Here is a 21202-nt window from a genome sequence, read left to right on the forward strand (position 1 = left end):
TCGCGTGCAAACGTTTACCAACCGTCGGTCTGTCAACATCCAGCTCTTTAGACATATCATCAAGGGTTCGACATGCGTCTTCATCCAATAATTGTTGTAGTTGAGTTTAGTTGTTTTTTTCGGTGCTCCTTCGCGATCTTTATCACTCACGTCGAAATTGCCACTTTGGAAGCGTCGAAACAACTCTTTACAAGTTTTATTTGATGGAGCGTGATTACCGTAAATATTGATCAATATAAGACACCTTAGCTGCACTTTTCTTTAAAATGTAATAATGAAGCATTACTTCCCGCAAATGCTGTCATACGAATAGTCGAACGTAGACCTTTTTGACGTCAGATAAAAAAGGATCTTTACACTTCAAACGAATGCGATTGAGACCTTCAAATCACCAGTATATTACTAGAGCGAACACAAAAATTGTATCAGCAGCGACACTTCTTTTACGAGGGCGGAAATTTATTCTCATACCCAATATATTTTCGAAATTAGGTTGAGCCTCACCCATTTGAAAAAAGTTGGAAATAAAAAGAAGTTCTTAATAACATCCCGCATACAAAATTGAAGCAAATTCGCCTTACTAAATAATATAATAAAATATCTTATATTTCACAGGTTATACAGGAGGGCGTGGTTAGCTGCCGATTTTACTAATTTTGAATACCAACCTTTCTTGGAGCAAGTGCAACATAAGTGCCAAGTTGAGTTCAGATAGTTCAATTTCAATTCGAGTTATCGTGTGAACGAATGGATGAATGGACGGACATACCTACATACATGGCTAATTGGTTTCTCTTGCCATTCGGTATACATATGTCGTATGTCGAGCTCTCTTATCGATTCTGTTAGGTTATTACGAACAACCTCTATATGAATAAAGTTATAATACGGTTAGTGCGCTCGGGTAGAATGAACGCTGATAGCTGATAAGAACTCTGGAAGCGTGTCACAGTCGAAACATTTTTTGAGATAATGATCACAAACACAACTGGTTGTGCATTTTGATTTACTGTATCAATGAGTAGATTAAATATGCCAATCTACCCCGATTTTTTTATTTATGTATTTATTCGAACATACAAACACAAGTTGTTACATTGTTCGACCTTAGACCTACTAGATAGCACATGTTGAACTGAAAGTAACAATGGAACCTTAAATTATTATATAAAAGGATGAAGTATAAGTGTCAGAGAGTAGTGATAAAAGTAGTGGTAGTAGTAGGGGGTAAGGAATAGAATATAAAGGGTATTTCAAAAGACGCGCTTAGATGTGGTTTTTAAATGAAACATGTAAAAATTTAGATTCAGATTCACTTATTTTATTTAAGATATGGTCTTAATAAATATATATGAAAAATTACATCATTAAAATGTCCACCCTGAGCACGTCTACAGGCTGTCGTACGAGAATTAAAATTTTCAGCAATCTCGATCCGAATCTTGTGTTTTAGCTCTGGAATCGTTGTTGGCCTATTCACATAGACTTAACCCCCAAGTTGTAATACAGAAAGTAGTTAATTTGGCGACATACCTATAATACGCTCAAGTACTTTAGACAAAAATTCCAATATTGCAAGGCCGATGGGCGCCATTCGTTCTTTCTTCATCGGAATAATCTTAACCCTCTTAAAAAAGCTGGAAAAAATTTAAGTGCCTAAGCTGTATTCAGAGCGTGCGTAAGATTTTTAAGATTTCACACATTTTCATTAACTGAATTAGAGACAGAATGTTTTTGTGTACAATCCCGATCTCACGAATTCTTATCTACGTCTGCTTCGAACCAAGCGTCATACTGAACTGATGCTCATATATTGTAGTTTTCTCAGTTGAACTGCTTTGGTGACATCTCGTATGCGAGTTTTAAAAGTATTCTAGCTATCTAAACATTTAAGCTGCCATACGCACTTTGCGTTTGTAAAAGAGATCTTTAATATAGAAGTTGAACTATGACCGTTTTTACAATTAACTACTGACTAATTTTGTTACAACTCTCACAAACTGATAAAAGAGTGAACTAATATTTGCTTCAAGGAAATTAATTGGAACGTTACTAGATCTAAAGTTGCGGTTAAATACCCACAGCTTCCTCAAGATGCCTATAATCAATATGTACAAAGTCGCGATATAAATGGAAGCCGATTGAAATCAAATGCAAAAAAAAATTAAAACGTGCTTAGAAAAACTTAAAACAAACCAATAAATATTTTATCATTTCATTTTTTATATTTGAATTAAACATATTCGATTAAGTGGGAAATTTCTGAATTACACTTAAAGGAACCAGACGAACTACTTTTGACAAATCACCAACTCGCTTAACTCTATCTAAACGCAAAAGCTTATAACCACTAACACATAACGTAACACCACTATGCCAGCCACGTTGAGAGCTCTGTAATATTTGTAATATTTTTAATCCAGACTTTTGCTAACTCTGGACGCGAGTCATACCTTAAGTCATAACTTTAGAAAATATGTCTGGCAATTTAAAATAAATATGACAATGAATACGGCCAAATTACTTTACATTTCAATGAAATCAAGCTAATCGGTAATTCTATTGAAACACTCACACACTTTTGAAAAAACTATAGAAACTTTTTAAAACGAACCAACATTAAAAAAATGTTTAATACATATTTATTCAATGGAAATTATATTCCTGATGTCATTGTATTGCATAAACATAGCAATGAATAAATTCGAAAATGTGAAATGAACTTCAAGACTGCTTCCGGCATTTAAATTAATCACGCTCAAAAGAATGTGTCACTTTCCAATAAAAATTGCTTCTTTGAGTTAATGACTTTCATAGTCAGAACTAGATTATACAACTTGTAAATGTAAGTACAGTAAAACCTCGATATACGAAGTTGAAGGGGCCGGAGAAATTCTTCGATATATCAATAGTTTCGTTAAATTTATAGAATACCAAAACCTCGATACAATAAAAATCCTTATAAGTCTAGTTTAGTTTTTTACATACACTGCTTTTATTTTTTATTATCAATTATAGAAATTTTGTCGCGTAGACAAATCGGCCTGCGGCGCTTCACTCTATAACTCATCTTGACACACTACACATCGTTATGTACACTGTAATTGTCAACATATTCAGAATTCGCTATGTAGAGGCTTTATAGACGACATTTCGTTATATAGAAGCTTTTGCTAACGCCACTTTAACCTTCAATATACTTCGTAGGTTTATTAGCTTGCTCAAATTTTCTTCGTTACATGCATGAAACATTTTTGTATGGAAGATTCCACAACAATGATGTTCGACAATGATCTGGCGACTTAACAAACATTTTTTATATTGAATTTTTTGTTTCACCAAGGCTCGTTATAGCGAGATTTCACTGTAGTTCAGACGTGTTGTAACTCGCATTCATTACAGATGAAATAGTGGTTATAATTTTATTTGGCAAAGCATGGAACGAAATGAAATTACTGTAGCATACAGGCTCACACACATACGCATACATACCTATATGATCCCTATTTGTATGATACCTAAGTGAACATCTGAACTAACGTTCTAAACTAAATTAATTTTTTAACATTTCCCCTTTGGTATACTTTGCCAAATTATCGCGCAAAGCCTTTTACTATATATCCTCATCCAAACAAAGTTTACAAATGGTGAAAGTTTATTTCAAAAATGTACGGTCGAAGGCGAATTCATTAGGTTTATGAATTATGTTGAAAAAGCTCTAATAAAACAGAAATGCCAGGTGGACACCGCGAATATCCACCGTTAAAACATATCTATCTTACAAAATTACCAAAACATCAACTGCCATTTCGTTTGACAACTCAATTTTTTCATTGCGCCATTTGCATGCAAATCAACTATCTGATTTGTTAAGATGTCAAGTTTTCACATGAGAAAATGGGACAAGGTCAAAATAGATATTTAACAAATGTTAATTCACATCTAGTAGGGGAAGATGTGGGATAATGTAAATGAAATCCAATCGTTTACATTTAAATGTTAAATTTAGTGCACTGGTCCTAACGAGCGCATACGCACGAAGGCAATCAAAGCATCGTCCGCAAATGAACACATTCGTGTGCTTAAATACAAAGCCGTAGTGCTTCGTTTACATGATGCCAGCAAAGTAAACGCTTTTTCGTTAATTTATTTTCGTTTCAACGTTAATTCTTCTTTGAAACGATACGAAAATCGTTTGTTAAGTTATTATTATTCGTTGTGTGATGTGAGGAGACTTAAGTTTGTCAATTCGACGACGTTCCTAACAACTCAGTCTATGCTGCCCGTCATCTATGTGGAAATTTTTATGAAAAGATCTCGATGATGCAGATCCAACTGATGCAGGAATCAAAAACATTTGACCTTGAGTTATGTCGTAGCTTTGGTAAATGGGCTGACAATCAACTGAAAGTCGATTAGGATTTTCAACCAAAAATTAAGCTTTAAGGCTCATTTCTGACTTGATCGATATGTGGGTAAGCAAAATTTGTATTATTTACAGCGAAAACAATCCGCACGGGATACTCGAAACCCCACTACAAAAGTAAAGAATGACTTAATTTATCGGCCACGGCGAGGAAAACTGGCCAATTGACTTTCGCCTTTTTTTCTGACTTTTCATATATTTATGTTGGAACATGCAGTATAACGTTCGAAACCTTCACTTTATTGGGATACATTTTTAGTGTTCGAATCATATTAAGAAATGAGTATTGGATTACTATTCTGAAACAAGCACTGAAATATTTTTGTCTGCCCACAGAATGTTACGTCTAACATACTGATTAATCTAAAAACGACATGGTTACAATTGTGTCTATTTGCGTATACGAGTATTTTGGGCTGAGATAAAATCGCATGTACATAAGTGAGAGAACATATAGTATTTTATACAGACAAATCACTTGTTTTTGGTTTTACGATTTGTCAAATGATGAAAAACGATAAACGGCAATTAAAGATCAGAATCCGTAAACTCTGAACAATTTATTAGCTTTCCATTTAATAAATTTCAAAAAAACCCTTCTCCTGATAGTAACATAGGGCTACATTTAAGACTTAGAAAATAATGAATGCATACATAAATTTTTTTTTTAAATAAATAAAGTTAGGACATACCTTTGCAGACCATTTTATAAACATTACTTTCGTGCTGTTTTTGGTCAGAAAACGCATACTACGCTTGAATTTTCACTATTACCCAATTTTTGAATATGGAAATGATTTCTGGAGTGTTTTAAGAGCCTTGAGGCCGCGTTGACTACGGAAACGGATTTATTTTTACTACTATTTTTTATTTATCGAAGAAGTGATACAGGGGAGGACAATTGCCATATTCACGCATTTTTAATCTGCTGTTTATAAGGAAAACAGAAGCAAATCGAAATGATTCTGATTCTTTATTTATTACCAGTTCGGTACTGGTGGTTATATGAAAATTTGTATTTGCTAAATAACAATGCGTGATATAAGAGAGTCACGCACGCTTTGTTTAAAAACATTAACTTTATTATAAATGTCAATAGCCAACTAAACTTTACTTATCACGCACAATATGGCTATTCTAGAATAAATTACTCTTTATTATTTCTGAGTTAAAATAATGCCGTTTCCTCAATTTCTTGTTAATCTGAAATACACAGATCAATTTTTCGACACCATAAATTCCATTTCGTTTTATCAGCATGCTGTTAAATAATTTAGTGAACACATGGCAGCATCGCAGATCAAAATAAGGAAAACTGTCAAAATCGCTGCTTAAAACAAAATGAAAAATAAAACCAATTTTGCCTTGTTTTTAAATAAAATGGAAAATGAATCTAAAAAATAACCGAAGCAATGAATTGATTTCTAAAGAAAAGGTAATTTGTATGCAAGTAATTGGGGCGCAGCAGAGTTGCATTACAATTCAGCATATTAAAATACTTGCAGAAAATAACTTTTCAATCAGCTGTTTTATGTTTACAAACAGATGGCGTTGTTTACAAACATTAAGGCAGCCGAGAAAAGTGGAAACGAACATGTACATAAAGAGCAGACACATTTTAACAGAACGCTAAGAAAACCGCCCTTAAATGCCGGTTTGTTTTGAACACACCAAAAGTTATATGCGAAAATATTCTTATTAATAAAAATGTAAAGCATATGTAAGAATGAAATATAATTCAGGTTCGAAAATGAGAAAAGCATGTGGTACAGAACGCAGGAAAATTATTTAAAAAACGTCGGCAAGAGCCGAGTATCTAGAAATGCAGGAAAAAATTAGAAATCAACATAAACATGTCCCATAACTATTTTAAATTATACCTAATTTACTAGCAAAAATAATCGTGCATTTCCCAAGCAGCGTTCGGATGTTTGTCATCGTTGTTATCTTCCGTTTGTATGAAAACCAACACATAACTTAGAACTTTCTTCCACAAAGGAAGAAAACGAATGAAGCAACTGTCAAAAATTGCTTTAAGATAAGAAATACGAATAAGAAGAGCAAAGCGTGTCGCCGAGTACGGGAGACAAAATCCCTTCTCTCTTCCCCGACCGTCCTTCGCCGCCGAACAAAATGTTTCCCTTCCAGATGTCTCCTCGTGAAAATCGGGTAATCCTATCGAGGGCATGTAGGTAGCAAGATGTTAAATTGGCATTAACAGTTGGAAATTCATACAAAACGGATCCATACGAAGAGCATTCATACAGACATCATGAGAGTTTATGCCAATCACGACATGACATAATGGCGGATTAAATGCAGCTTCAATGCCTGACTGTCAACAAAGACAACACTCGCTTCACTAAATACTTACGGAGGTAAGTACCTGCCACTACTGTATTTTATTTCAGACTGTACTTCATTTCACAACTTTACTCTTTGAACATTTTATTTTTTGTATGAATTTCTTGAACATGCAGGTAACAGTTTTTGCAAGATACCCTTTGACTGAGAACAGCAAACCTGTAGGTATACGAGCATTACTGCTTTGAAATAACTTCTTACAAATACTAGCCGTCATAGGGAAGCGGCATACATTTGAAAGCCCTTAATTTTTTGTAATAGAAGCGTCCAAAACGCATTTCAAGAATATTTGTAGTTTATTTGTATTTACAGTTATTTCTCTAGACTAGGTTTATCAAATTCCAGATAATAAAAGTCAGATATGTATGTACTATGTATGTATGTATACACATAAATATTAGGTTCCTATTTGTTTTTTAAGGGGATAATAAGTATGTTTATATATTTGGACACAGAGTTCATAAACGCACCCGACTTCAAGCTAAAAACTTTTTATTTTAATAATGTGATTCTTATCCAATCTGCGTTATCCTATCGAATTTACCTACCTACATCCATATATAGAGAAGCACTTGCACACAATGACGTTTTAGGGGGTATACAGTCAATTGTTGCTCAAATTTGTTGATTGTTACTTGTTTTTGATGTTTCTGAGGAAAGCTGGTGGATTGATTGATTAGAAGCCTCGCAGCAAGTAAACAAAGTCCAAACACGGCATTCTGTCAAACAACTGCCCCACTTTTTACGGTATAAAAGTGATAATAGTTCACCACGAGAATATTGCCCTCAATCAGGCTAGATTAGATTAGATAATATTAAAAAAATTGTTTTTCAATATTTTCCTGATATTTTTATTTCTTTTATGTATGTACATTGAACCAAGGTGAAGTTGTTTCCAGACTTCTTCAAAACACCAAAAAGTCGCAAAAAATTCTACGCGTTATGTTAAATACTTTGTTGAGTAAACATCAAAAGAAAAAAATAATGATAAATGTCAACACAATAATCACAAAAATCAAAGTGCATTATATTAGAATGCCAACACTATCGCCAAGCTCAGCACCACCTTGTCAACTCAAAAAACTATAATAATAACACAAATAAACACAAAAACAAAAACAAAATCGCACGTGTGCTACGTTGTTGTTTACAGACGTCGCTGCTTTAAGCACCTTTTATTGTTGTTAGTGCTTGTGGTGGTGTCATTTATGATTACTCAACAATTTTTCCACAGCACAGAAAAAAGGTGATTGCAATTACAATATAGTAAAACAAAAGAAAACACGGCGTGTAACGATACTCAATCTTGATGCAGTTCACTTGACACGATTCAATTACACATTAAAATTAAGTTGGTCGGCTAGGCGAACTATGGCGGCCGTGTAACACGCGTAACGCGCAGCGCGCCGTCTGCCTGTGCGATTTTTTCGTACCGCCGCCAACTAATAACAAGCAATAGTAACGGGTGTAAGAATGCTAGCAACCAGTTTACACCCTGTAGTTTAACTTACCCGAGTAAAGCGCGTGGAATGTGCGCTTTTCAATAAAGCGAGACGCGATGCTGTAGCGTTTAATGCGTTATGAATACAAAATAAATAAATGTATCAGTATACATCGACGAATAACACAAAATGCTTTTCCTGAGTTGTGTACAAATATTTCAAAAACGTCACGCCGAAAATGAGGTAGATATTTTATATTATTTTAGCCTTTGCGTATTTACTAACTTTTCAAATTTTTGTTTATGCTCTTAAGACTGTTAAACGCGTTGTGAGCCAAAGCATTCAGCTGAGCGACTAGCTAGAGTCTCTAATGCTAACTGACGCGTCACAGAATGTGCCAACGACGCCAACCGTGCCGAAGAGCAAAATTGAGCGCCTAAATACGTACGCGTGTGACTTTGTTGTCGACGACTACCTACGCTGTCTCTGTTGCCGTCGTGGTTGTTATTGTTGCTACTACTGACGTTAACATCGCTACCTTTCGTCACTACGACGTAGCTCCATTTTCTGACGCGCGCGCGCCTGTTCTGACAACGTTGGGGCAGAGATCATTGAGCAGCTGTTTAAGTGATTGGTTAGCGAGCAGAATTTTTTTTTCAACGCTGTTACAGACTACGTTGATCCCCTGCTAACAACTATGATAATAGCCAACTAGATTTGCGATGGCGACGGCGACGGCGAATGCGATGGCTTCGGCAATGCTGTCGCTGTCGCTGTCGCTGTCGTCAAGGAACCAACAAAAATGCGTTGTCTATGACAACACACTCCAGCAGGTACTCGTTTAATGAGGAAGTCAAACCAGTACTGAAATGATGAATAAAGTAAAGCACGCTTATCACTACAAAACTGCATTACAGTATTACACAGATAATGCAGCAACAAACTTTGGAAATATAAGATTAATATACACATATAAAAACGTAGATATATAAACACTTACGTACATTTAAACCCAAAAATTAGCAGAATAAGTAACAAGTCGATTGCATGGTGAGTTTGCTATACCAGCTGATTGGAGTGTCAAAGTACCCGGCTTCTTTGTTGTTGCCTTTTTTACACTTTCATCGGCATTTTGACAAGCGAACCACCAAATTGGCAAAAAAACATACATGAGTCGCAAGAATAAGTTTAACAACCCTTGCTCCGAATGAACTTTTGATAGGATTCAAATAGCATTCACTGTGAGTAAATTAAAACTATAAACTTTCGTCGAATGAATGTTTTATTGGATTCTAACCATCAACTATTTATTATAGACCAAGAGCTCAAGTTGCCCGTGAAAATTGAAACTACTGTCACTATTATGATCTGGATACATTTATTTAACTATACGTAAGCAGCATTTTTCATTAGATTAGATAGACGACTGTACGACGACAATGACATCATTAAGTTCTAGACATAGTATCTAGCCAAACAGCTCTCATCTGTTGCGTGTAAAATTCAGTACCGCTGTGTTCGAGTGGAGAATTAATTTCTCTAATACCTAGACACGGTGACTCTAGCACTAGTAATACAGAGTTATTAGCAGTACTGAATCCTAAGGCTTCTAAAGTAACTCTCAAGTTTTTGATAAGCTGAGAGAGGAAAATATCCACCGCCTGGACAATTTACATTAAAGAAACTGAAAAAGGTTAGAGAGCCAGTTGTATTAACTTTCTAATGACTTTTAAGACCTTATACTTAATATAAGGAATTATTTTTCGCACTAAATTTACTTTTTCGAAACACATTGATTTAGTCTCGTTGAGAGACAATGGTGGGATTCATAATGACGAATACAACAAATTTTACCGACGCTTTGACTGGTAAAGCACTTTCTATTGCCTTGGTAGAATATGGGGAGTATTGTAGAATATAGGGCGATAATATGGAACCCATATTACGCAAATCACTCAGACAGAATTGAAAGAATCCAAAGGAAATTCACCAGATTATGAACAAATTATTCAACATCCGGGATATTCCAGAATACATCTCAAGAAGGAAACATCTTGACCTCCGACTTTTAGCTGACAGGAAGTCGTATATGTCGTTGATATTTGCATGCAAAATTTTCTTAAGTTTATTCAAACTGTTTAACTAATATATACTTATTCATCGTTATTAGGAATTCTATTTCAAAACGCTGAAACAAATATGTACATACTTTTAACGTACCTTATGTAAAAAAGCCGTATAAAGGGTCTTTCCATAGACACATAACAATTTATATTTAAATTAAATGGTAATGCTTTTTAATAATGCCCAAACGTTGCTTGTTTACGAATTTCCCCATGGGCACAAATGAAAATCTTGATTTACATTTTTCCATTGGTAGACTATAAAAAAATAATTCGTTTGTATTTAAATGCAAAATTGTTATGTGGCATTAGCTTAATTAATATAAAACTCTTCGATGATTAGCATTATTTCAAAGTCAATAAAACGCCCAATAGTTCATTGCCTACAACATTAAGCCCTATTATTTGGGCCTCACTGTAACACAATGTTATTAAATGTATAAACAAAATAATACAACAAAAAAAAAACTTGCATACATATACCACGTTACTATACCATAAATGGATTAAAAAATAGAAAATAATTTTTCTTAGACTCTTAGAATTTTAACAGACTAATTATATTTCATTCATTCATTCATTGATTTTAAAATGTATAATTAATTATAAACAATTTATGGGAGTTAAAATAAAAAACGTGGGACGCATTTAAAGACTTGAAATGGTATGAAAATTGAATCGATAATAAAATCGATCTGAAGTTGGTAGTTAGGAAGCAGAATATTTAGAAACAATATAAAATTTAAAACGCGTTATATTGTTTGAAACTTGATTGAAAAACTTAATATCATAGTCTAAAGACTTATCAATTAATTCTAATGGAATTGTTAATGAATTATAAAACAAATTTTTGCTAAATATTTCAAGACACAATAAGAGCTAGCAGACAATACTTAGAATTTACTTAGTTTTCATAGAAACTTAGAGGTTAGTACTCAACACGATTGCACCAGCGATATTTTCCAACATCCATTGCATACATATGTATATGTACATATATGTAAGTACAATGTTTGCTTTTGCTTATTTGTTTGTCTTTATTTTCGCTTCCATTTTTTTACAATTATACGAAAATTTCACTTTGTATGGTATATAGGGAGGAATATTATTCTAAAAAGGTAGCAGCATGATTCTCTCCCGGCTCTCAATTTATGTAAAACGCATAATTTGGGCATCTAAAACCTGCAGCTCTCTATATTTTCTAAGCTAAGTGAAGTTGTGGCTAACCAAAAACACGTGTTGCTGGTATGGTGCGCTGCCTAAATTATGCTATGTTACAGCTAACAGAGCTCTAATAGTGATGCGGATATTGAATACAGCGCTTTCCAACAGCTTGTATGTATACACAATTAGTGAACTAGCATGGTGCTAAGCGCCAAAGTCACCCAAAATCGGTTATATTTTACATTTACTTACTTACTCTATTTCGTTTCGCGTAATGTGTGTATGCCGCAGTTGGACGTTTCGTTTTATTGAAGGCAAATTCCTAAAAGGGGATAGCAGAAGTACAAAACCCAAATTTCCAAGTTTTTTTGTTTTTGTGAATGTATTTTATTTCTGCAATTTGTTGATTTGCAGATCACTTTGCCGTTGAAACTACTAAAACGTAAAAAAATAAGCTATTCTACTTTCTACGGGTTTCTGTGTGTATCCAGCAGTTTCAAGCTTAGCTGGAATTCCCTATGTATAGGGTGGGCCATGTAAAATTTGCTTTTTGAATCGGCTATAAAAAGAAACGAATCAATATTTTTTCAAACTTTTTTTTTTTATTTTGAAGATTGAACATTGTCATTTATGAAAGAAAAATAATATCGTTCAAATGACTGCCACGTCTGGCTTTACAGTAGGCCATTCGATCAACCCAATTTTTAAGCACATTTTCGATTGTTTGGGCTCCAATTTCATGAATGGCAACTTCGATTTCGTGTTTTAAAGCATCAATCGTCTCTGGATGGTTCGCATAGCATTTGTCCTTAACGGCTCCCCACAAAAATTAGTTCAATGGGCTTAAATCACAGCTCCGAGGCGGCCAATTGATATCGGAATTTCGGCTGATTATTCAGTTTTCAAAAACGGTAGCCAAAAGTTCGAGTGTAACTTTGGCAGTGTGACTAGTTGCACCGTCCTGTTGAAACCAAATGTCGTCCATGTCATCCTCTTCAATTTTTGAAAACAAAAACTCGTTGAGCATGTCACTGTAACGCTCGCCATTTACTGTCACCGCGGAAGAAGAAGAAGACTCACCACTTTGGAAATAGGTTTTCAATATTTCCCAATTTTGTTCAAGCGTATAGCGTCCCATTTCGTAAATGTCAAACCTTTAAGTAAATTATGAACACATTTCACATGTCATTTGTGTTACCATTTTCAAAAAAATAGGTGGTTCAAAAAGCAAACGCTTATGGCCCATTATTAATCAGTTCGCATATAGTTATGCGCCTTCAACTCAAACTGGTTATTTCCACTCAAGTACGATATTTTGTGTTGTTGCTACCCACGTACTTCGCAAGTTTCCCATTGTTCTTTTGCAGGTCGGATGCAAAAGAATATAGCCTACTTGCTACAATCATTTACCTACTCGTATAATAATAACTAGAATAAGCATGAAATTGAAAACATTTATAACATTTATAAAATTCGATGAAACCTGCAACAAAGTGCTAAATATTTAATTACAGTGAGCTATGTTCAAACCTTCAAGACCTTCAAGTTGTAGCAACATAAACATTCCCCATACATATATGGGGAATGTTGCTGAAGTGACAGTGCTTGGCCAGATATAAATTCTGGTCGTTCCGGTAACGTAGAACCGACTGTCGTCGGAACGGCCTTCAAGTCTCTAGCTCATCGGTAAGTTGCTTAAAAATCCACTGCAAAATTCCTACCGAAATCTCAGATAAACAAGAAAGCGAGTTGATATGAACCTAGCTATGGTAATAAAATAAAAAAAAATAAATAATTGGCGCGTACACTTCTGTTAGGTGTTTGGCCGAGCTCCTCCTCCTATTTGTGGTGTGCGTCTTGGTGTTGTTCCACACATGGAGGGACCTACAGTTTCAAGCCGACTCCGAACGGCAGATATTTTTATGAGGAGCTTTTTCATGGCAGAAATACACTCGGAGGTTTGCCATTGCCTGCCGAGGGGCGACCGCTATTAGAAAAATGTTTTTTTTTTATTAATTTTTCTTTCACCGAGATTCGAACCAACGACCTCTCTGTGAATTCCGAATGGTAATCACGCACCAACCCATTCGGCTACTGCGGCCGCCCGTGGTAATAAAATAAAAATATAAAAAACAGGTTCGCGCAGAGAAACTACTTTTACTGTGCGACGAGAGCGACGAGCATTTATCAACAGAGCGGCAGAGAGGAACGACAAAACAAACTATCTCTTACTTTTGCTGATAACAAGCGCGAAGCAGAAGTGGGGTGAAGACCAATGCAACGTTTCACGCTTAGCCAACAGCTAAACAATGACACTGTCTGCAACAGAGCGGGCAAAGGTGTACGTATAAGTATAAAAGTAAAGAAAATAAGTAGAACAAATAATACAAAAAAAATAAAATAAACAATGCGCGTTTCAAAACAAAAATGGTATGAAAACAAATCAGACAACAACAATGTGGGAATGATGAAATTTTTGCTTGGCCGAAAATCAGCTGCGCTGAAGTTAAGAGGCCAGATAGTAATCATTCGAAGGGCCTAAGTAATCTCACACTTGGACCCTGTGAATACATATGTACATACATATGGTAGTGTCTGAAAATAATATTAATTTAAATCATTACTATCAGCCAAAGGAACGAACAACATATTGTACATACATACATATGTATGTATGTATGTATTTACTTTCGCGCATGAGGCATTTCAAGGCCGTGATTTCACTAAACTATACGTAGAAACATGTGTGTATGTGCATAGGTATGTGTGCAAATGTTTATGTATATAAAATTTTTAAGTGCGTAATTTAAATTCATAGCAGCAACATTTATTCGAGCTTCTTCTCTGTTCCTTCACTTCTAATCATAAGCTTTCCTATTCAGGTTGGCTAAGTTGGAATAAAACACAATTTTATTGATAAAAATGTTGATACACATAAACAAACAACTGACTTTTATGGGCAAAAATGTGTTTTTCCTCTTTTGTAGTTTTTTTTTTTTAACTACATACATATGGATCTTAAATAGATATTAAAATGAAACAAATAATTCAGCCTTTTATTGCTATACATTAGTTCTTTTCGGAAATATTTCTAACGCGGGCATGTCATGCCGTCACGCTTATGTATGGCTGAATGAATAATTATCACATGTTCTATTACCAAAAAATTACGAAAACAGGAATTACTTCAAACCTGTAAAACAAGTTTTAGTTGCTCTCTTAAAGTTGTGTCTACCAAAAAAAAAGGGAATTATTATTTGGATCTTTACCGTTTATAGACATACGGACATAAATACATATGTATGTAGTAAAACAAAAACTGCACCCCCATTCAAAGAACAGAATGTGTACATACATACATGCATATGTACGTGCTTAAATGCATACATATATAAATAGGCATGCATGTAAGTATAACTAATTTATTCTTCCTTCGCCTTATGAATAGGTACTTACAATTTTATGTTCATCAAATTTTATGCATTAAGCCGTCAAAATGTTGCCTTACTTTAGGAATTCGGTAACCAAACTAACCGGGCATCGGAATTTTTAAAAACAAATTTTAAAACGCCAGAGTAAGTAACCGCATATGAAAACCGATAAAAGGTTAGCCGATTTTAATAAAATTAATGTTACAATAACAATGCTTGAAAATAAAATAGGAAAATAAAAGAAGTTAAACAGTTCAGCCGGGCCGAACATTACTTATATATAAACGCTCACATTTCAGTAAAATTTTATTCGAGTTAACTGTTAATTTCGGTAATCAACCCAACTCATGACAAATGAGAGTTATAGACATGTCATCGAGATTATTTACCCAAAAGTGGGCGTATATCAAATTGGGGATATTTTGATTCATCTATAACAGAAAAATCACTTTGTCTGCGTTTTGAGAATTAACGTTATATGAAACGAGGGTGTGGTTACTAATCAATTGCGCTCATTTTCAATACCAACCTACATTGGACAAAATGGGTAAGATCTGTACCAAGTTTCATTGAAATATGTATGTACATATACAGTGTACTCTCTCCTAACGGACACCTCTCTTAAGCGGACCCTTTCCATAAACGGACACTTTTTTCAGTAGAGATTTTCAAAAACATTCTCTTTTGAGCGGACAACCCTCCTATAACAGGACGCGGACACTTTTTTTCCTCACCAAAGATATTTTAGTTACCTCATAAGCGGACAGCCACAAACTTTGACTTGGAGTTGTTAAAGTCAATAAATTTATTAGATGTTTATTTCATTCACAAAACGTGGGAACAAGTGAGTCCAGAAAGAATGAACAATTTTTTAAGCAAAGCTAATGTTGACAAAAAAAACTTCCCAAATCACCGTCCTAGGTTATACCCCAAAGGATGAGCTTCTATTTACTATTGGAAGTTACTTAGCTCACCAACAAATTCAAGTTGACATTAAAACTGTCTTCAATTAGGTAATCATGTCTTCATAAATGATGAAAAAGCAAAAAATGTCAATACTGAAGTGGTAACTCTCGCTGGCCAACTCTTCTGAAGATGAACTATAAATGAGTTAACTCTTCTTATAAAGAGGCTTATTTAGCAATGAGAAAACTAAACACTATTTCTTTATATATCACAGTGACCTCAAAGCCCTTGAATTGCATACTGATCTTACTCCAACACCTCCAAGATATTGAAATTAAAGGGGAAACTCGCGAAGCTAAAATTTCTGAATTTTTTAAATGAATTTCATACCTTGCATAACAAATTAGTATTATTATTTATAGGAGATATATACAAAATAACCCTAACTGAATTAGCACACTGGCTACTAAGGCCTTCAGTGCTGCATAACAAATTGTTTTTTACATTTCTCGTGTTTCTTCATCGTAATGAAAATTCTGTTAATTTTGTCCAATATTCCTCGGTATGTCTGTTCTGATTTTGCAAATAAAACTGATTGAATATTAAAAAGCAGTCACAAATTGTTTTAACTTTTCTACGCTTTTCTCAGAAGCGGACGCCTTCCATAAGAGGACACATTTTTCAGTCGCTTAGGTGTCCGCTTAAGAGAGAGTAAATGCAATAACTTTAGCTCGAGTGTGTCAAATTAATGAATTTTAGATACAAATTCTATAAAAGGCCAACATTTTATGATAAACCAGCGAGCTCGAGTTTCTACAAATAAACAGGGTATTTAAATAAAATGTTAACTACAGTTAGCGCTGCGTGGAAATAGGCTATAATATTTCTTCGGTATTTTTAGCATGAAAGGAAAAACGAGCGTCAAGAAACAAAGCAAAACGAGTAAAACCCATTATCCTGGTATACACATATGCGCATACTTATGTACATAGCACGTATATATGAATGTATTTCAACAACCATCCCTTCAAAAAAGTAATAGAAAATGAGAAATAAAGCAAAATAAGGAAAAACTATTTTTCAGATACTCATCTATTTAAAACGTACTACTAAAATACATACATAAATATATATGTAGATACAAACATAAATGCATTGAGAAACACTTATTTCCTTGATGAAATTTTGCACTAAGTTAGTAAATTTGGGATGGGGGATGAGATATGGGGGCAATGAAATAGCAGGTAAGCAAGTGTATGAATGCAATGTTTTTCAGAGAATTACAGAAGTACCCTGCAGGAAACTGAAACAATGACTGAACCGAGTTTTGTCCAATTTCGGCCTTAAAAATCGATTTTCAATCTTTTTCTAGGGAAAATTAAATCTGTAACACTGCTTGGGCTGCTGAAGTTGTCCTATTCTGACAGTAGGTTTTTGTTATTAATTACTTTCAATGTATACATTTAATATGTTAAAATGTAAATCGGGCAAGACTCAAATTTATTAGAGTAATATGAGACCACACCAAGGCGAATTTATTACAGGTGACAGCAAACACATATAAGTAAAACCCTACATGTATTTGTTGTTGCGTTTGGTGCAAGCATCATGTCAAAATCAGCAAGCAAATGTAAACATACCAATGTAAACATACCAATACATACAAACAAAGCATATCATTTTGACGTAAGCCATACCTACGGCGAAAAATTCAGCTGGGTGAATGCTGTCACCTTATTAAATCCACCTTGGACCACACCCAATCCGCTTCGAAAGAAAATCACATGATAATGCGGAAGACGAATCTATTAGATTCGCCTTAAAATGCGCAAGAAGAAGCATTATTTGCGTTTACTTTTCGACTTTGACGCTGTACGTAAACAGGGAAGTGGTTTCCGATTGGCGAAGTAGTATACACCAAACATATATTGTAGGCCTCTTCTTTTCGCCAAGAGTTAGCAAGTGGCGAATAGATGAAGCAACTGGTATAAATGAACATATCTTGGCAACGCTGGAATAGAGCTACCTCTAATACATGTAGTTTAGTATTTGTGAAATAGTGAGTTATGTATACCAGTTTTATGAGGTATAGCCGTACTCGCTGGCGGTGAGTCTTGCTCGACAACTTTGTTGTTGCTTTCGCATGCAAATTTTTCGTCAAGCTAATCGAGCAGAGAAACAGCAAGCAGAGAAATGACGAATAGAAGAGACCTTATATAAAATCCTCCTACTACATATCTATATGTTGGCAGTGTCAACAAGTGCACTCAGCAAACGTTGCAGTATAGATATATACATATAAAAAAAGAAAAGGAAAACCCAATAATCGTATATTAAAAATGGAATGTGTTTGTCGTATATACTCACAAATTGTAATACATGTAAAAACTGCGCATGCACAAAACGTGCATTTATATCTAAACTATCTCTCTTTCATTGCTGAATCCAAACACATTGCGCAGATAGGCTACTGTTAGTATAGGAGTATTAAATATAAAATACTATATAACTCATAATGTTTTCTTTTATCGAATAAATGTCACCTGTGAAAATGAAATCATACGATTTCATATTGAATATAATAAAAAGGATACTTTTGGTATCATTTTTTTTTTTTTTTTGGAACAATTACAGCACTTGGTAAACCGTTTTGACAAACTGTTATACCCAGATAAATTAATATCACCTGGACAACGCCCTACCTTATGGTAACTTTGTATAGGAAAGAAAACGTTGCACTTTTCCCCGTTTCAGTGCAATATTTTGAGAAAAGAACACGCATCCCAATGAATATACTAAGAAAACAATACGAAAATTGTATAGCCCTGGCAAAGAGCATAATAAATGCATCATATTACGAGAAAAGAAAAGGCTATAGAAGAAATACAAAATGTACCAGATCTGAAACATAGGAAATTTTACATCGCGCTCATTTGGGAACCGGTATATTTCCCTGCCGGGAATTCACACTAGTAAAATAGTTTAATGGTAATGGTGATAGTGTTGTAAAATCAACTAGGCAAGCCATATCAAATCGGGTTGAAAAATAAGCAACGACGTCATTAAGCAAACAATTTCGTGCATAAATTATGTTCGTGCATTCATAACAGAGAAGCAGCGAAAATAAGAGCAAATCTTAAGTACGAGTACATGCATACATACATTTGTGTGTAGATAGGAAGCTCACAAATACAAAACACAACACCAGATTTGTGCTGTAGGAGATAGAATTAAAGAGGGAACAGCAAATCACGAACTTATTGAATGGAAAATATAAACAAAGACAGAAATAGGACAAGTCACATATGAATGTAGATATTTTAGAAGACAAAAATAAATACAAACGAAATTTTGCCAAAAATATTTATGTACCTATGTATGTACCTATGTACGTATATAAATGCACGTCAACAAAGAATTAACAGCTGTTTTCAGGATTGTTATTGCTCGCACAATTATTTGCTTTTGTTGCTTACATGTATTTCACAAGTTAGAATACCACAAAGACAGTGGTGTAAATACTTTTGTTACCTTTTTTGTGAAAAAAAGAAAGAAAACTGCGCAAAAATGGAAGTAAAAATAAAAATGGTCGTTGGTCCGAAGCGAATGGTCGTTGGACGACGTTTGGCGACGCACTTGGGTTTCCGTTCACACTCCAGCAACGCCTTATGGCGAAAACATGCAATATATACATATGCATGTATGTATGTATATGCGTCCAGATTGATGCCTTTCATTCAAGCACTGCTGCTGCTATTTCAGCACTCACTGCTTATAGTGGCAAAGCTACAGCTGCTGCGAGCAATGACACTGACACAGTTGAGGCATAGGCGCACGTAGTTGAGGGCGAGTTGTCATTGCTTCCTGTCTGTTTTTATTTCTTTCTTCAATTACCGTTTGTATGTATACTGTTTGTGCGCTGCCAACAGAGAAGCTGCTGCGTAATGATGTCAACGGATAGATATTTAATATGTCATGCTAAAGACAATTAACTAACTGACCCCCAGTGTTGTAAACCTTCTTAGCTAGCAACTAGAGTAACACCTTTACTCGTGCAACGAATTTGTTGACTAACAGTTAAAACTGCATATGCCTTACACTAATTGCAACAAAAAGTTTCTGCTCCATATATCGATCTAGGATTTCTTGAATTAATACCTGTCGTGTGCGATGTGTTCCGTAAACGTTAGCAGCTGATCGCTCCTCACTGGTATGTCCTGTTTCAGTCAGTTCTGCTTTCTTGCTGGTGCTAGCACTTTTACTGCGCGTCCTGTGTATGTTGCTTCTTTTGGTGTGGCTATCGTTCTGTTCTTGTAGTTCTAGTTCTAAGGCCTTCTGCTCGTTCAAGTCTTTGTCCCGTATCTGCTCACTCAACTGTTGTTTTGCGTTGCTCTCCTGCTGCTTCCGTTGCTTGGACGACGTTGTGGCCTGCTCATTCCTGGACGCACTGGCACTGTTTCCCATTAAAGTTTCCGCTTACAATGCATTTATTGGGTTTGTTTTGCTTTCACCGTATTTTGTTTCTATCGTTTCTTCTATTACCGCCTCATCCTTTGAACAACTTTCTACAAAATACTCGCTGCTACTATTTTGTCATTTGCTTTATTTTTCACTTTCTGATAACAAAAATTGGGGAATTTTTTCCTCGGTGTAAAACGTGTTTCCTAGCAATAATATAACTGTTCTTTACTAAATTCAGTACGGACAAACCTCGACGCCGCGTTTTTTGTATTATTTTAGTCTTTTTTTAATATTCAATAACTTCTTTTGTTATTAAAATTGCCAAGACCAACTCTTCTCCTTCTTACTTCAAGCAACAAACGAGAAATGCAGAAACGAACTAGCACATAAAAGCGAATAAATTCAAATGACGAGTTCATTTTAGTATTGCCGTATGAACTAAATTATGAAAATAACTAAAATATGTAAACACTTGGATTTTTATTGTTGTCGGACTATTTTCAAAAATAAAATACAATTAAAAATGCAGAAGAGGCTTGTTTGAGTTGCAAGCCCAATCACTGGATGTACGATATTTTAAAGTACACCGTTCGATGTGAAATTATGGCAACTTTGGCAAAAGTACAGCATTCGAACTGCCAAAAATTGCGCGTAAAGTCATTTTCTTTGCATAACTGCTTCATTTTAGTCATATTCGATAGAAAATTAGTCTATATCAAAATTATCTAGAAAAATATCTATAAATATTTATAAAGAATAAAACTCCATTGTTTTTATTTATGAATTTCCTTCACCTATCCCTGTAAAATAATTGCCGAACATGAGAAAAATGTTAGCTTAGCCCTTGCAACAAGGCTGTAAACCTTTAAAAATAATGCAATGCTA

At 34.7% G+C, this 21202-nt stretch overlaps 1 protein-coding gene across 2 annotated transcripts in view; it reads right to left on the reverse strand.

Annotated features, from left to right (window-relative positions):
* Window positions 1-20700, reverse strand: part of LOC128858357 (serine/threonine-protein kinase S6KL-like) — an 83143-nt gene extending 62443 nt beyond the window's left edge. The window contains exon 1 of one of the 2 annotated variants that reach the window (XM_054094548.1): window positions 20015-20700. In XM_054094548.1, the coding sequence (XP_053950523.1) occupies window positions 20015-20320 (306 nt within the window). In that variant the 5' untranslated portion in view covers window positions 20321-20700. The remainder of the gene's footprint in view (window positions 1-20014) is intronic. The other variant, XM_054094549.1, reaches the window with a different exon arrangement.
* Window positions 20701-21202: the final 502 nt, after the last annotated feature.

The sequence above is a fragment of the Anastrepha ludens genome, chromosome 3 (genome assembly GCF_028408465.1).
Source record: "Anastrepha ludens isolate Willacy chromosome 3, idAnaLude1.1, whole genome shotgun sequence".
Classification (NCBI taxonomy): Eukaryota; Metazoa; Arthropoda; class Insecta; order Diptera; family Tephritidae; genus Anastrepha; species Anastrepha ludens.